Below are 18,253 nucleotides of genomic sequence, written 5' to 3' on the forward strand. Positions count from 1 at the left end.
CAGTTTCCCCATCTGTAAGAAGAGGACAATGATAGTGGCCACTTCCCAGGTTGTTTTGGGGATTAGGTAAGATATTTTACTGTATTAAAGAAACACCTCTATGAAAAGTAATGAATTACTGATATGTGCAACAATGGTAGATGAACCTCAAAAACTCTATGCTAAATGAAGGAAGCCAGTCACAAAAGACCACATATTATATAATGCAGATGATATGAAATATCCAGAATAGGCAAATGTGAGAATGCAGATTTGAGGTTGCCAGGGGTTAGGGGAGAGTGGGGGAGTGAGGAATTTCCTTCTGGGGGGAAGACAGCATTTTGGGACTAGTTGCATCACATTGTGAATGCACTAAATGCTACTCAATTGTCCACTTTAAAGTGGTTAATTTTGGCCAGGCGCGGTGGCTCACACCTGTAATCCCAGCACTTCGGGAGGCCAAGATGGGCGGATCACGAGGTCAGGAGTTCAAGACCAGCCTGGCTAACGTAGTGAAACCTTGTCTCTACTAAAAATACAAAAAAATTAGTCAGGCGTGGTGGCGGCTGCCTGTAATCCCAGCTTCTTGGGAGGCTGAGGCAAGGAGAATTGCTTGAACCTGGGAGGCAGAGGTTGCAGTGAGCAAAGATCATGCCACTGCACTCCAACCTGGGTGACAGTGTGAGACTCTGTCTCAAAAAAGAAAGAAAAAAAGAAAAAAAAAGTTAGCTATTTAAATTTTGACTAGGCAGGGCAGCCCCTCCTCCATCGGCCAGAGACAGGCAAGGACCCACCTGGTTGAATGTGCTTGTGTCTAAGGCTCAGCAAGGAGTGGGTTCCACCAGGGAACAGCGGTTGTTGTGGACCTTCTGGGTGCTACACACTGAAACAGGCTCTTCACTTGCATTTGTGCATTTAATCCTCAAAATAAGCCTGTAATCAATGACACAGTGGGAAACCAGAGCTCAGAGTAGTGAAGCATCTTGCACAATGCCACCCAGCATGTCAGGGAGAGCTGTGGCTTGCATCCTCACCATAAATCCTGGGCTCCCCCTCGCCCTAGCGCCCAACCGTCCTCCTGGCCCCTTCCCGTGTTAGCCACCACACCAGCACTTCCTGTGGGCAGAGCACAGTCTGAGCTCTGCGGAGCCTGGGGTTGCAGAGAAAAAGGAGGCTTTGGACTGGATGGGACAAGAGGCCCTTGACGGCGTGCGGCCCATGCAGGAGAGTAAATAGCTCTCACCAGGGGCAACATTTCTTTGATGTCTCCTATTTCATTCAAAATTTATAACTTCTATATTCTATCCCATAATATATTCATGTTTGTTTTAATACAAAAATAACGTTCTTGTCCCATGTTTCTGGAGTGAAGTCAATGCCTCAGGAAGTTGCTTTCCTGGTTTGAGCGGCACAGACCATAAAGGGGTCATCCATTCATTTACTTGTTCATTCATTCTCCAAGTATGCAATTCAGGTATCCTCATTCCTTAAGTGGGTGTTAGTTCTCACTACGGGCAAGGATGCTGTCCCGAGAGCCACACTGGAAGAATCAGCAGGATTGGGATAGGGAAGTGGCAGGGAAGCTTTCCAGGTATGTGGCCCAGCAGGAGCAAGGCTTGGAGGTGGGAACTAGTGATGGGTTGTGAGATTGGGCCATGGCCATCGGAAGCCAGGGCTGGTGCTGGGTGCCCACCGGTGTCCACGCTTGAGCAGGACCTGCGTCCCAAGCCCCTTGTAATTAAGAAGAAAGTCTCTGCTGGTGCTTCTCCGACTTTAACACCTAACCCTCGCCAGTCTCCCTTGTTAATGAGAAAAAAACGGAGATTGAGGCTCATAGCCTTCAGCAGGCAAGCTTCTTTGGCTAGAATTTACGAATGCTGTTTGGTTTTCATAGCGTTTATTTTTACAGTTACCCTCTATTTATGGCAAGTGACGCTGATTTTTCATTTATGGCGGTAATAAAAGTCTTCTTTTAACCTGAATTTATTTAAGTAAAAAGGGAAAGATGCTTTGAAAATAAATATTAAGTAAATAATGGTGCATGTGGTACAGGGACCCTGTGGAAATGGTGATGGTGGCTAAAAGGCTGGGCTTGGGAGACCCCTCTCTGTTATGCCCTTTTCTGTTCTGAGTCCCCCCTGACTGTGCAAGCCTCAGTCAGCCTTCAGGTCCAAGCATGTCCCCTTCTCCTGGTAACCTCCCCTGACTCTCCAGGCAGACACGAGCCTATCTTTCCCCCAGTATCTTCTAGAACCTGCACCTCCTTCCATAGCTGCAACATACAGTTTGCCCTGCATAACCCTGGGCGGCACTATGATTCATGGCCATATGAACAGTGCACATTCTGAACAACTACATGGCAGTCCAGGTTCAATCCCAGCCATTGTTCCTATAGCAGTTTCTGGCATGTGAGTCTCTCCTGGGGACTGAAGCCTCCCTGAGGGCAGGGGCCTGATCTATGGCATCCTGGGAAGCCTGGCACAGGGCCTGGCTTAGGGTAGGGGGTCCATCAGAGCTGATCTCTTCCATTCCTTTTGAGGGAGGACTTAAGCTCCTACTGCACGCCGAGGCAGACACCTCCCACCAAGACATGCTGCAGTTCCCTAAGCTTTCTTACAAAATGCCTTCTTCTTGGCTTCTTAGGAAGAAAGCCCATCTGTGTTTGTTTGCCTGTTCCAAGGTGAAACAACCTTCATCAACTCACACCTCCATTCCTCCTGCCACAGGCACCTGTCAGGGGCCAAGGGCTGCCCAGAAGGAAACAGAGAACCTTCGGGTTCCTCCCTGGGGAGGAGAGGGCCCTGGACACAGCCAGGCTTCCCTCTTTCTGGAGGGCTTTTCCATCCTATCTATCTGGGTTTTCCTCTTATGAGGGTTTTATGTCTCCTGATTTTAGAAGCCAGCTGAGATTTACAGGTGGTTGGGCTGGGACCTCATTAAATCCTCCCTCTCCAGCCCTTTCCCCGGGAGAGCTCTTATTCTGCTTCCCAGCTGGGAGGCAAGGTGGCCACAGGCCTTCCTGAACCTGGAGCACACACACCCTTGTGGCCTTGCCACCCAGCTGAGCTGGGCATAGAGCAGGCTTCCTGGAAATGGCCCCAGAGAATCACACTTTTTCTAGCTGAAAAGGATGGGGCTTAGATAAGATTTAGGCTTCAGTGGGGGGAATTTTGCAGCCAGCTTGAAGTCAGGCTGAACTCTAACTTGTCCCTTGATGCTGTATGATCTCAGGCACCGACTCTCCCTCTCTGAGCCTTGGCACTCCCTCTGTGAAATGGGGCTGATAATAGTACCATCTCATCAAGTCTGAGAGGATGAAAGGGGTCCTGTGTACGGTGTCTGGCATAGAGGAGGGGCTTCCTTCCTTCAACCCCAGGGCAGAGGACTGGCTCCAATGGCCCTCAGGTTCTCTGAGCTTTGGTTTTCTCACGCTGCTGGAAAAGGGCCAGGTGTGGAAGTGGGCAGTGGCTGCAGAGGCTGTGGATGCCCCTTACTCTGTCTTCATCACTGCAACAATGGAGCCAGCAGAAACAGGGAAGTGTTTGAATTCTAGAGTCCCAAGGTCTGGGTTCTAATCCCAGCTCCTGCTCCTGACTTGCAGTGTGACCTTGTGACACATGTCCCTGAGCCTCAGTTTCCCTGCCTGTAATAAAGGGACAATGATCCCTGCCCAGCAGGATCACTGTGAGCATCATATGGGATCAGGCACATCACCTTCCTGTTGCATCGTGGGCTCCAATCAGAAAGATGATGCCACGGGGTTGCTGGGCTGGCCCGTAGCCAACAAGGGTTGGGGAGCTACTGGCAAAGCAGCCACCCCCTCCTGGCACTGTCAGCCTTTATTTATTGCCCTGTTTCATTCTTTGTTGCGTTTCACAAGATGACTTTATGGGCCATCTCAGGGGAGCCTTCAGCCTGCCTGTCAGTCTGGCTGGGTGGCCCCTCAGCTGGGCCAGGTGGGCCAGGCTGGCCTTGGGCAGCCAGTGGCCACAAGGACCAGGAGGAGAGGGACAGTGGGGAGGGGGCCGGCCTGCCAAGCCTCACTTAGGACCTCCCTGCTTGTGCATGTCCATAGTGTCCACATGTCTGTCCCTATCCCTGCTCCTGTGGGCACAGTCCCCCCAAAAAACTCCAATCTGGCACATAGTAGGTACCCAATAACTGTTGAGTGAATGAATGAACTGGACGAATGGATGAATGATTTCTATGCCTCTTGGTTTTTTCCTTAGAACTTCAATCCTCTGGGCTTTTGTCTGACCTTCCTTTCTCACTTGGTTGATTGACTGATTGATTGATTGATTCATTCATTCACTCATGTGTTTAGCACACGCCTAGCCACCTCCTGTGTGCCTGATCTGGGCTGGGCAATGCAGGGTCCCTGACTGGGAGAGCTCTCAGCTTGCAGGAGACCCAGGCACCTCAGCATCTGTCATATAACACTCCAGGGCAGGGAGAGGCAGCCTCAGAGATCTCTGGGGGCACCAAGTAGGGCTTCCACCCTAGCCTGAGGAGGGAGGGCACCTTCAGGCAGAGGATTACCTGTGAGTCAGGATTCCCAGACAGTGTACAGGCTGTGTCCTTAGGGGAACACATGTAAGTGGCAGGGAGGGGCTGCATTTGGGGTCTGGGCAGAACCAGAGCCTGCAGACTTTGGATGCCGAGCCTGGGAGCCTGATCTTGACCCTGAGGGCTGGTAGTTTCCCAACGAGGCCCAAGTACGGGAGCTTCCTGAAGGCCCCAGGCAGCCCGAAGTAGGGAAAATGGGATCCTTCCCCTGCCTGCCACCAGAGCTGCTACAGCAGAGTGTTCCCTGAGCATCTACTATGTGCGTGGCATTGCTCTAGCTGCCGGGACATGGCAGTGAACAGACTAGAATCTCCTACCTTTAACTAGAATCTCCATCTTCAATTCTAATTGGAGTACAGATGATACACAGAAATAAAATGAGCAAACATATAATAGGTGAGTGAGGAGTGGTAAGGAGAAATATGAGGTAGAGAAAAGGGAACCAAGAGAGGGTCGGGGAGCAGGAAGGGCCTCACTGAGGAGGTGACATTGGAGCCGAGGTTTGAAGGAGTTGAAGACGCGGGGAGGGACATTCTGGGAACAAGTCCAGGGGATTTTTGTTTTCTTTCTCTCTCTCTTTCTTTCTTTCTTTCTTTTTTTTGAGACTGAGTCTCGCTCTGTCGCCCAGGCTGGAGTGCAGTGGTGTGATCATAGCTCACTGCAGCCTTGAACTCCTGAGCCCCAGCGATCCTCCCGCTCTAGGAGATTTTTATTGTAAATCCACTGCTGCAGTGAGCCCAGGGAAGCCAGTAGAGGCTTTAACAAAATTCTGGTAAAATATACATAACATAAAGTTTCCCATTTTCCCCATTTGTAAGTATATGGTTCAGCCGCATCAAGAACTTTCAGGCTGCTGTGCGGCCATCACCACCATCTAGTCCAGAAACCGTTCATCATCTGAAACAAAATCTGTGCCTGTTCAATAGCAACTCCCTTCCCCTGCCCCCAGCCCCTGGCAACCCCCATTCTGCTTTCTGTCTCTGTGAGTTTGAATCACACCATATTTGTCTTTCTGTGACTGGCCTGTTTCACTCAGCATCATGTCCTCAAGGTTCATCTATTTGCGACGTGTGTCAGAATTTCCCTCCTTTTTAAGGCTGGTACTACTCCATTGCACGGATGGACTAGATTTTGTTTCTCCATTCATCACTGGAGGTTTCTGAGTAGGGAGCATCGCAGTGTGATCTAGTGAGAGGTGGGGCCGGGCTGAGGGGTGACCAAGGGGTCAGTGGGGCCACGTTGGTTCTCACTGTGCCTCCCTCTAGCCTCAGCTCTGCCTTGGTTTTCCTGAACAGAGCTGCCCCTGCCACCAGTCCCCAAGGGGAGTCCTGCTTTCACTCTGATGGGTGTGCTGAGGACCAATCTCTGCAGGCATCCTGGAGGAGGCAGCCTCCCACCAGAGATTTGAAGGTTGAAAGGGCAGGGAGGGATGTGCAGAGGGAGACAGGAGATTCAGGGCTAGACCAGAGGGTCTGGGTTAGAGGCCTCCATCTGGGCTCAGAGATGGAGGGAGCTGGGGGCTGCCTGTGCTGGATGAGCCCCTGTGGCTTGCATGAGTCCCACTGGCTCCCAGGGGCCATGGGAGCACCCGAGGAAATGAGCACAGAGAGGAGCTAGAGGACCGGTGGGTGAGGAGCTGCAGGGCCCACGCGTGAGTAAAATATAGATGCGCCCAGTGCATAATCTGATGAGGCGACAAGGAAGCATCTTTAGCCATCTTTCTGGAGATGATAGGGTGTTTGAGCTAGGAGGTGAGAGAAAGGAGTGCTGTTTATTGAGCACCTACTATGTGCCAGGCGTGAGGCACATGTTGTCTTGTGTAATCCTCTCTTCAACCCTCTCATTCTCCCCTTTTTCCAGATAAAGGAACTGAGGCTCTGAGAAGCAAAGTGGTTTGCCCAGGTCACACAGCTAGGGAGTAGGGGAAATAGAGTTTGAACCCAGGCCTGAAGGCAAAGCTCTAAGCGGTTCATGCTGAACCAGGGCCTGGGAGGTTAAGGAGGTCAGGGCGCTGGTCTCAAAGGGCAGGCCAGGGTCCTCCAGGTCATCTCCTGCCTTTCCCAGAAGCCAAACCCAGTGACTCTGTCCAGAGCCACAGAGCCATTTCCTGCAGCTGATGCACCGATAATCAGGCCTGGGGTTAATTAATACATCGCACCCCCAATTAAAAGCAGAAAGAAAGAGGATGTTGCATTCAGTCGAGTCCCATTCTCCTTCTCCTGCAGAATCCTAATTTGTGGACACCGGTTTTAATTGTCTTCCCAGCGAGCCCAGCCCAGCTCAGGCCCTGAGGCTGGAGAAGACAATTGCATCTTTCTCAAAAATCTGTAACTATACCAGCCTCCCTGGGGACTGGCTGCGAGGAGTTACCTGAGCAGGGAGGGTGGCTCAGGGGCAGGGTAAGTCAAAGAGGAGAGATGGATTCTATGTCACAGACTCAGCAGTGATGCTCACATGGGGCTTAGGGTCTCGGTAGCTGGAGGGAAAGAGTATGGGTAGGGGGCTGGGTTACAGGCTTCCACTTAGAGCCCTCTAGAACTGGGTTCAGTTTCACCATTTACTCAGTCTGTGGCCTTGGGCAAGTCACTGACCCTCTCTGAGCTTCAGCCTCCCTGTCTGAAAATGGGGATAATAATGATCACACCCACTCTATAGCATCATGGTGGGAACACGAGAAAATGTATGTAAAGAGCTTGCACCTGGGTGTGGTGGCTCACGCCTGTAATTCCAGTGCTTTGGGAGGCTGAGGCAGAAGGATTGCTTGAGTCCAGGAGTCTGAAACAAGCCTGGGCAACATAGCGAGACCCTGTCTCTACAAAAATTTTAAAAATTAGCTTGTTGTAGTGGCATGCACCTGTAGTCCCAGCTACTTGGGAGGCAGAAGCAGGAGGATCACTTGAGCCCAGGAGTCCATGGCTGCAATGAGCTGTGTTCGGCTCACTGCCATGTTCGTGCCACTGCACACCAGCCTGGGTGACAGAGTGAGACCCTGTCTCAAAAAATAAATAAACAAGGCCAGGCGCGGTGGCTCATGCCTGAAATCCCAGCACTTTGGGAGGCCGAGGTGGGCGGATCACCTGAGGTCAGGAGTTTGAGACCAGCCTGGCCAACATGGTGAAACTCTATCTCTACTAAAAATACCAATAATTAGCTGGGCGTGGTGACGTGTGCCTATAATCCCAGCTACTCAAGAGGCTGAGGCAGGAGAATCGCTTGAACCTGGGAAGCAGAAGTTGCAGTGAGCCGAGATCGCACCACTGCACTCTGGCCTGGGCAACAAGAGTGAGACTCCGTCTCAAAAACAAAACAAAACAAAATAATAAATAAATAAACAAAACAAAGAACTTGGCACAGTGCCTGGCACAAAACAAGTAGTCTTTATTTCGTAGAGATTATCATTACATCATTATAATCAGCAGCAGCAGCAGCAGCATCAAAATACACATCAATCACCTTCCGGTTTCTGGTGCTGGTGCAGTATCCTCACTCACAGAGTTAGGAGAGGGAAGAAGACCCTGTTGCTGATTGAGCTGCCTGCTTTCAGTGGGAGTGAGAGGAACTGAGCTCCCCATCTCTGGAGGTGTGCAAGTGGGATGCGGAAGTGTGGAGCCTAGTGGCTGAATTTTACCTGATAACTCAGACCAAATCCTGGTGGGGGCTGGCAGACCCATGGATCTTGGTCACAACTGCCAGTCAGACCAATGTTTAAAATCCATCTCTGTGTGAATCTTGGGCAAGTCATTTTACTTTTCTGAGCCTCAATTTCCTCATCTGTCAAGTGGGAGTGGGCGAGAGTGTTAGAGACAATGTCTGCATGGTGTTGGGCACACAATAGAGGCTCAAGAAAGGAAATGGATTTTTTTTTTAAACAAAGCTTTCTTCCCTGCCTCCCTACCTTTGCTCACAGGGTTCCCACTTCCTGACACTTTCAGGCCTGCCTCTGCTTGTCAATATCCATCCATCCTTCAAGGCCCCTCCTCCCCCATGTGGAAGTGACCCTTCCCCTTCCCAGTGCCCAAGGCTCTGCCCTTAGGACATCTATCACTTTCCCCTTCTGATGACCTGAGCTGGTGGGGCTCTCAGGACCATCAGGACTAACCCGAATTGTACAGAGGAGCAAACAGAGGCTCAGAGAGGGGAGAGAGTCTCTGGAGGTCACACAGCAAGTCTGTTGGCACAAACAGGCTCCGTCCTCCATCCTTGGCTCCCAGTCCAATGCTCCTGGCACTTACCTACGTCCACAGCGTGCTTCTCCCTCTGGGGCAGCTTGGGGTGGAGGTCGGGACAGGCCTTGGTGCTGCTGACTGTGAACAGGGAGGCCCAGATTTGTCGTCAGATGCCCAGAGCCTTGAGTTTCTCACTTGTCCTGTGGACACACTGCCTCCTTCACTACTGAGGTCAGAGTCAAAAGGTCCCCGAGGTTGCCTCCCCTAACCCACGCCCCGTAGGCAGCTCCTGGCCAGCTCTGGGGATCAGAGAAGCCCTGGGACCACAGCCCCACTATGCAGTGGGAGAGCTGGTGGCCGTACCCACAGCTAACTCACTTGGCTCCCATGAGGCCTTGAACCTGCTTCTCTCCCTGTCCTCCCACCTGAAGCCCCTCCCTGCTCCTGGCTCTACTACCTAGCCCACTGGGGCTAAGGCGAGGGCAACACCTCCTCCGGGAAGCCTTCCCCGATTGCCTCCAGCTGGGTGAAATGCCTCTGCTGTGCCTGCCCAGGCCTTTGCACTCAGAATGAAACAGACTCCCCACCCTGCCCCACAGGACTCTGCAAGGTTGGCCATTTGAGACTGAGCCTTTTTTTTTTTTTTTGAGATGGAGTTTCGCTCTTGTTGCCCAGGCTAGAGTGCAATGGCGCAATCTCAGCTCACTGCAATCTCCGCCTCCCGGATTCAAGCAATTCTCCTGCCTCAGCCTAACAAGTAGCTGAGATTACAGGCGCCTGCCACCACACCTGGCTAATTTTTGTATTTTTAGTAGAGACGAGGTTTCACCATGTTGGTCAGGCTGGTCTTGAACTCCTGACCTCAAGTGATCCTCCTGCCTCTGCCTCCCAAAGTGCTGGGATTGCAGGCATCTGTCACTGTGCCTGCCGCGGGACTGAGCCTTTTAAATAAATATTTAGGGCCGGGCACGGTGGTTTACGCCTGTAATCCCAGCACTGTAATCCCAGCACTATAATCCCAGCTACTTGGGAGGCTGAGGCAGGAGAATCACTTGAACCCGGGAGGCAGAGGTTGCAGTGAGCCAAGATTGTGCCAGCACTCTAGCCTGGCGAAAGAGCGAGACTCCATCTAAAAAACGAAAGAAATAAGAGAAATATTTAGGTTGGTGCAAAAGTAATTGCGGTTTTGGCCATTACTTTTCATGGCAAAACTGCAATTACTTTTGCACTAACCTATAGCTCTACCAGCACAAGGCATTTGGTTGCTCTGGGAAGAGCATGGACTTGGGCGTCACAGAGGGCTGGTTTCAAATCCAGACTCTACTATGTGGCCATGGAAGGGTTACTCCCTGGCACTGGGCTTGGCTGCCTGGTCTGAGCCATGCGGACATGTGATGGGGGGACCTGAAGCTGGCAGAGCTCACCACCTGCTAAGATGTCAAACACATGTGGCCACTGAGCCCTGGGAATGTCAGGACTGAAAGGTGCCATGAACATGTAAAATGCACTCCAGTTTTCCATGACTTAACACAAAAAAGAGTGGAACATGTCTCATTAGTAATTTTTCTTTTCTTTTTTTTTTTTTTTCCAAGAAGGAGTCTTGCTGTTGCCCAGGCTGGAGTGCAGTGATACCATCTTGGCACACTGCAGCCTCCTCCTCCGGGGTTCAAGTGGCTCTCCTGCCTTAGCCTCCCAAGTAGCTGGGACTACAGGCACGTGCCATCACACCCAGCTAATTTTTGTATTTTTAGTAGAGACGGGGTTTTGCCATATTGGCCAGGCTGGTCTCGAACTCCTGACCTTAGGTGATCTGCCCCCCTCGGCCCTCCAAAGTGCTAGGATTACAGGCATGAGCCACCGTGCCCAGCCTCATTAATAATTTTCATTACATGTTCAAATAATTTTTTGATATCTTGGCTTAAATAAAATACATTATTAAAATTAATTAATTTCACGTTGTTTTTTTTTTTACTTTTCTTTCATGTGAATCCCAGGAGATGGAATATTCCATGTGCGCCTTGCAGTGTGGCTTGCATTCTGTTTCTGTTGGACAGTGAGGCCCTAGATGGCCACTACTGGGGTCCCGGTGGAGAGGTGGCCATGTGGTGGGAACCTCCCCTGTGCTCCTACCCACCCCAGGCTGCCACGCCATGCCAGGGCCCAGGAGGTGTCTATTTGGGGTTAAGAGGGTCTCTCCTGGCTGAACCCGGGCTGCTGAGTTACCCTATACTAGCCCCTGCCCTCTCTGAGCCTTGCCTTCTGCATGAGTAGGAAGAGCTGGTGGACCAGAGTCAGGGTTTTCTGTCAGTTGGCAGGGGCGGGGGGGCCGTGCCTGAGTGGGGATGAACTGGAGATCTGGCCCTTTCCGAGGAGACCCCGGTGGAGCCTCCACCCAAGGGCGGCCCTCTCTGTTCTCCTCCCACTCATGAGACCCACGCACATGGTCTCCCGTGCCCCTGCCTACCACACATGGTTCCCACCTCACCTGTGTCTGGGAGAAGGAGGCATGCAGTGGCTGAGTCACACTGGCTGGGTCCGAGGGCTGGCTTCAGCCTTTCTTGTTCTGTGTTCTGCATTGAGCAAGTTCCCTGATAGCTCTGGAGCCATTTCCCCACTGGAAGAGGGGAAGTGGAGGCACTCTCTGATTTCCGTGGCTCACGCAGTGGCACCTGGAGAGGCCACAGCCGTGTCCCTCCACTGTTTTTTGACCGGCCAGGGTCACACTGGTGGTCATACCAGATCCAACCAGGGTCCTCACCCGTCTCCTCCTGTTTGCAAAGGCCCCTAGTGCCCTGGTGCTGGGCAAGAGGGATGTGAATCAAGGCAGAATCCGCCATCCTGGGCGAGGGACCAGCAACCCACTAGAATCACCTCTTGGGCTCTTCCCGTGCAGGCTCCTCACTATCTCCTTGTGTTCCACTCGAGGTGGCAAGTGGGTGTCAGGGAAGACTCCAAGGGCGAGACCTGGCGCAGGACTTTCAGGGCAGGGTCCCCCTAGCTCTGGACCCTGCTCCACCACTGCCCAGCCAAGGCTGTTTATTCATTCATTCAAAAAGCACTTATTGGCTGGGCATGGTGGTTTATACCTTACCTGTAATCTCAGCACTTTGGGAGGCCAAGGCGGGGAGATTGCTTGAGCCCAGGAGTTCAAGTCCAGCCTGGGCAAAAAGCAAGACCGTGTCTCTACAAAAAATTTTAAAAACTAGTTGGGCATGGTGGCTCGTGCCTGTAGTTCCAGCTACTCAGGGGGCTGAGGGGAGAGGATTGCTTGTGCTCCGGAGGTCAAGGCTGCTGCAAGCCTTGAATGCACCACTGCACTCCAGCCTAGACAACAGAGCGAGACCCTGTCTCAAAAACAAAATGTATTTTTTGAGCACCTGCTATGTGCCAGGCACTGCTGTAGGAGCTGGGAGGGAAGGCTGACAATAAACATACATAAAATAGGTATATTAACTGTGCTGTCCAATACAGTAGCCATTACCTGCAAGTGGCTATTAACATTTATGTTTACATGAATTAAAATTAAATAAAATTTAAAATTCAGGTCCTCAGTCACATTTCAAGTGCTCAGCAGACACGGGTGACTGCTAGCTACTGTACTAGCTCAGGTACAGAACACCCTCCTCATGGCAGAAAGTCCTGTTGGCCAGTGCTGATGGCGTTGGAGAGAAGGGTGGTTTCAAGTGCTGGGTTTAAATGAGGTGGTCAGGGCAGGCCTTCCTAAGGAAGCAGACTTTGAGCAGGGTCCTGTGGCAGGGGAGGTAGGGAACCATGTGAGGGATGGCTGTTCCAGGGGAGTCTGAGGAAAGGGTGCTCCAGGCAGAGGAATCGGCAGGTGCAAAGGTCTTGAGGTGGAATCTCAACGGGGATGCTCAGGGAAGGAGCTGAAAGCAGGCCGCTGTGGCAGGAGTAGGAGCAGGGAGTCAGGCAGAGGCCAACACTGGAGGGGAATGGCCTCCCATGGAAGGTCCTGTCAGCCATCTGGAGTGCAGTGGTGCGTTCAAGGCTTGCTGCAGCCTTGACCTCCTGGGCACGAGCAAACCTCTTAGCTGGGCATGGTGGCTCATACCTATAATCCCAGCACTTTGGGAGGCAGAGGCAGTGAGGACTGTGGCTGTTACTGTGGGTAGGAGGATGCCCTGGGAGAGTGGTGAGTAGAGCAGGGACAGGGACTGATTTATGTTTTGCCAAGGTACGTCTGGCTGCTGTGTGAAAATAGCTTGTTGGGGAGGAAGAGTGGAAGCGGGAGGCCAGTGAGGGTTCCCCACTGTTGCAGGTGAGAGAGGATGGCAGCTTCGCCCTGAGAAGGCAGCAGAGGTGGGGAGAAGGGGCCAGATTCTGGAGGTGTCGGGAGGCAGGACCCACAGGGTTCCTTGAAGACTGAATGTGGGAGGGGAGAGAGGAGGGAGGCAGCCCAGGGTGACTAGTTTCTGGGTTGATCCCCTGGAAGGAGGGGTGGCCCTCACGGTGATGTGGGGGAGGGACCTTCCTTCCAGGCGCCTGCATTGCCTCTTACTTAGTGGGGATAAGAAGGGTCACAGCTTTGAGGTGGGCTACATGTGATGGCACCCCACACCATCCCTCACAAATGTTCAGGAACTCAGACATTTATTCCTATTAACCAACCAGGCCTTGTTTACAGAACAGCGGCTGGGACCTCCAAGCCTCAGCAAGCGGGGAGCCTCCATGAGCTGCTTTCTAAACCCTTGACCTTGAGGATTAGGGACATCTCACACTTGCTCTCAGCCCAGAAACCCACTGTTCAAGTAGGGCTGCACATGGAAACCCCATGAGCAGAAGAGAAACAGCAGAAGTTTCCAGATGGAGTCGTTTGTCAATTCGCATCACCTTCAGTATCCTGGGGACAGGGGCATGAGAGAGGTGGCCCCAGAGCAGGGGCCTGAATCTAGGATTTCACCTCCTAGCCCAGGACTCCCTCTTCCTCCTTCCCTAAGCTGAGCTGGGGTGGTGAGGACTCCTGGGGCTGGGAATCTGCCTCTCTGGGCCAGGGGACCCTGTTAGGTTGCAGCAGCCAGGAGGGACAGGGTGGGGGCTGGGGGATTGACAGCCACAATGTTCCTGGGTGACCTGCACGTTGCCAGGCGTCTTTCCAGGGCGATAATCTCTCCTGAGAAGAGGAAAGAATTCTAATTACATCTCAGGACAATATTTGTTTGGGGAGACAGGAGACAGAACATATGGTGGGGAGGGGCGCTGGGCCACATGAAGTGGGGATGTTTTCTCATTTACCTGGTGGGATGGAGGATGACGGATGGGGCAGGGCTCCTGCTGGGCCAGGGGAACAGTCTGCCCTGGGCTGTGGTGGAGAGCTGGGCTCTGCATGGGGCAGGAGGCAGGAGTGGCTTCCACCTCACCCTGGGTGCCCTGAGAGGGTGGAGAATTCTGTACCCATTCCATCCACTGAGCAGCTACTCTGCACCAGCAACTGTCAGCTGCGGGAGCTCTGTGTCCCTGTCCTCCCGGAGCTGCCACAGGCAACAGGGCAGGGCAGGAGGTGGGGGACCTTCTCAGGATCCTTAAGGAGGACCTTTCGGGGAGTGACATTTGAGCTGAGCTTTGCCAGATCTGAAGGAGCCAGCCGGGCAAATAGGGGTGGAGGGAAGGGCATTCCAGAAGGAGAACAGCCGGAGCAAGAGTGAGGCCAGAAAGGGAGGCGTGTCCACAGGACACGGAGGAAGCCAGGGGAATGGGTGCCGATCCCCATACCTGGGGTCACAGGGGAGGGTTCTAAGCAGGAGAGAGGCCACATCTGATTTGGTTTTGCAAAGATGGCGCTGGCTGCTGTACATGGACACTGGAGTAACTCAGGAGGGGAACCAAGCTGGGTTACTGGAAGAACCTGGAAGAGCTGATGGAAGCGGCAGCTCCTCCCTGGCCTTCTTGCTGTCCACATCCAGCCCAGGCCTTCTCTGATCCCTGGCGTGCTCTCCCACAGCGCCCGGCTGCTGGTGTGGCAGCCGACACCTACTCCCTCATCCCCATCTCATGTTGGCTGCTACACACACACTTGGCCTGCCTTGCTGAGCTTCCCGGGTGCCCACCTGAAGCCAGACCACTCCCACCAACAGGCTTGCAGGTCACCCCACCCCCTCCACCCATCCCCCACCGTGCAGGGCCAGCTGCTCCTACGTTCTCCATCTCCCTCACTCACTAGCCCTGTGGTTTCCTGAGCCCCGCCACTCTTCCCCCTGTTTCTTGCACAGCCCTGTTCACAGAGACACCCCATGACATGACAGCACGGACGGGCGAGGACGTGGAGATGGCCTGCTCCTTCCGCGGCAGCGGCTCCCCCTCCTACTCGCTGGAGATCCAGTGGTGGTATGTACGGAGCCACCGGGACTGGACCGACAAGCAGGCGTGGGCCTCAAACCAGGTAATGCCCTTGGGGAGATGCCCAAGCTGGGCTGGGGAAGTCCTGGTCCCTGGGATAGGGGTATTTCTCTGCCCCTCTTCTCCCCTGAGGGATATGGGCTCCAGCACTGTTCTCCACACCACACAGCTGTCTCCCTCCCTTCTTCCTCCTGGGGTGGGGGTTTTAGGTGATCATGGAGGCTTATTTGGGGGAACGGGCAGGAGGCAGAGCTAGGCTGAGCACTTAAAATGGCCACAGCAAGAAGGGTCTTCCAGAGCACAGAGGGCCTCCCTTCGGGGTACAGGTGAGGAAACTGAGGCCAGAGGGACAAGCCGGCTTCAGGTTACAGAGCAAGGTGAGTCTTGTGACTCACTTCCCACCACTTCTCCAGGCCACGTGGGCAGCCTTTTTATAAAGAGCTCTGCAAATGCTGAGTTCATTCACAGGCACACACGCATGCATGCACCAGGCTCCCAGCACACCCTTGGCTGCACATGTGCTCACCCCTCTACACGTGCATGCTCGTATGTACACACCTGTAGAGCAGATGCTATGGGGGCTCTGCCCCATGCCCGCTGTGCAGCATGCCCTGGGACCAGCCGACTGCCAGCCTCTCTGGCTCTGCTTGAGGGTTTTCTCTGGACACAAGCGCCTGCCGGCCAGCAAGGCAAGCAGGAGGAGCAGGGGACTCAATAAGCAGGAGCATCCCCCACCAATGACCCGCAAAGTTGGAGGATGAATGCCCCAGCTCCCTCACCCTTAGCTGGGATGACCGAAGCATGTTCTTCACTGTTTCCCCGAGTTCCCGGTGGGATGAAGCTCCAATTGCCTACAGTGGTAACTAACCAACAACATACCCCCCGTTATTAACTTTCTTCCCTTTTTGGTTTCACTCACCTTCTCCCCGACTTGTATTTCCCAGGATCACCTCCCAAATAAACTACTTGACCTTTGTCTCAAGGTCAGCTCTTGGAGGAACTCCATCTGAATCATTTGCATCCTTACACATATGTATACACTAATGAACACGCAAACACATAGAGATCTGCCCACCCATTCATATATGAACACATGTATCTGCACACATTCACAAACACGCATTGGCACGCTCATACACTCCCCATGTTCATGAAAGAGTGTCTTACATGTGCCCAAGGGCATATCAAACTCTGTCTTGCTCCTGGGGGTGTCAGCTCCCCAACACTTCCAGCCCTGCCACATGCAGGCTTAGAGGACTCCAGTGGCCAGAGAAAGCCCTTAGGCAAATCATTGCAGGTATCTGCGGTTGGAAGCCTCCAGGGTCAGTTTGCAAAGGTGGGGAATGTGGGCAGGGTTCCCACAGCATCTGCACACACGTTCACATGGGTGACACACCTGAAGGTACAAACACACTCTCAGAGTCACTCAAGGGTACAAACACGCTCCTAGCAACGTACCAAGCCGATGCTTAGATTTCTGCCTGTTCACACTCCCTCCAATATATACCAAAGTACCCTTGTGTATCTAAATGCACAAATGTTGTCAGTTTTCTGCGTACTTCCATTATCTTCTTTTGCTCTGACCTTCCCTCCATCCCCTGAGTGGATACAGAAAGGGACCCCAACTCCAGACTCCATGGCCCCCAAGCCTCATCTGCTGTCATGAGAATCTTAGCAGTTGTCCGTATCCCTATAATGTGTCTCCCCACACTGCCACCCCACCCCCACCCTGTGCTAACACCTTGTCTCTGCTCTCTCTGCCCCTCCCCGCTCCCAACAGCTAAAAGCATCTCAGCAGGAAGACGCAGGGAAGGAGGCAACCAAAATAAGTGTGAGTTTTGATAATGACTTCTCGAAAGGGCTCTAATGGAGGGCACAGCTGTGACTTAAAAAAAAATTGGGGTCCAGTTCAGCAGGGAGCTTGGGCAAGAAGATGGAAGAGAAGAAAAAGAGAAGGGAAAAAAATGGCCCTGCTCTGTTTTTTAAAAGCCAGAGATTTTTCAAGTTCATTCAGTGATGGGCACAAAAAATGACAGGGGAGAGAAGATGCATTTTCTCCTGTTGGGGCCAAGGCTGTGTGCGTCCTAGTGCCTTCATGCTTGTCTCAGCAGCATTCTTTATTTGGGGAACCAACGAGGTCTAATGAGCCTGAGCCAGCTTTTTTTGCCCTATCATGACTGAGTGTTACACCATCTCAGGGTCACTCGGTGATCTGGCCCTGGGGACGGGGTGGGGGCACTCTAGCCAAAGGATTTCAGGACTGGCCAGGCCTTCTTATTTGTTGACTCATTTGTTAATAGCCGTGCTCTATAAGAAGGGCCAAGCATTCACCCATTTTGCAGGTGGGGCAGCTGAGGCTCAGGAGGTCAAGGAATTGCCAGAGGTCACGCCAAGGGTGACTGGTGTTGCTGAGCTACCTGGCTTCAGGGCTCAAGCTCTTTGTCACCGGGCTGTGCTGCAGGCCAGTGCAGCTGGGGCCCAGGGGAGTTCAGGGAGTGATGGCTTTTGTGAAGGAGAGGGCACCCAAAGCCAGTCCTGGGAGAGGCAGACAGGAGAAAGGAGATGAACCAGGGAGAGAACACGGAGTGGAGGGGACCTGCCCGGGGACACATGTGGCCATGCAATGAGGCAAGGTTTGTGCATGGGGCATGAGGCCAGCCTGGCAGGAGGCTACACATCTACCAGCAACACACTCAGAAAAGGCAGGTGCCTGTGGGGGTATGAATGTGCGTGTGTGCGTGCATGCTCATGTGTGTTTGTGTGTGCTCGCATGCGCATAGCGGGGAAACCTTTCTAAATTCAGCCTTTTTTGCTTGATTCTTCCACAACTTTTCAAGGACTTGTAGGGGAGCTCAGGACCCCAAGGCCAATTTGACAGGGATGAACAGAGGAGCCGCATCCCCAAACCGAGGTCACCATGTGGAGAGTGGGCACGGGGAGTCATTGGGGTGCCATATTGGGCATCAGAGGTGGCATCGTGGAGGCAGAGAGGCCAGGGAGGAGGCTTCTGCAGCCCCTTCAGGCGGGAGGGGGTGGGCAAGAGAGCAAGGACCTTCAAAGCATCATTTGTGCTGTCTGGCCCAGGGCACAGTTGGGGTCTGAAAATTCAAGCCATTTTCATCCAGCTCAGGGTGGCTGTGGGTCCACCCCCAACCTTCTGCCAAGGGCGCATCCATATCCAACGCCCCGTT

The 18,253-nt window shown here is 53.0% G+C and overlaps 1 protein-coding gene across 1 annotated transcript in view; it reads left to right on the top strand.

Annotated features, from left to right (window-relative positions):
- The window catches only part of VSTM2L (V-set and transmembrane domain containing 2 like), a 41,388-nt gene that overhangs the window by 13,857 nt on the left and 9,278 nt on the right, over positions 1–18,253 (top strand). The window contains exons 2-3 of the mRNA XM_054467810.2: positions 14,936–15,105; positions 16,843–16,893. Of these exons, the coding sequence (XP_054323785.1) occupies positions 14,936–15,105; positions 16,843–16,893 (221 nt within the window). The remainder of the gene's footprint in view (positions 1–14,935; positions 15,106–16,842; positions 16,894–18,253) is intronic.

The sequence above is a fragment of the Pongo pygmaeus genome, chromosome 21 (genome assembly GCF_028885625.2).
Source record: "Pongo pygmaeus isolate AG05252 chromosome 21, NHGRI_mPonPyg2-v2.0_pri, whole genome shotgun sequence".
Lineage (NCBI taxonomy): Eukaryota > Metazoa > Chordata > Mammalia > Primates > Hominidae > Pongo > Pongo pygmaeus.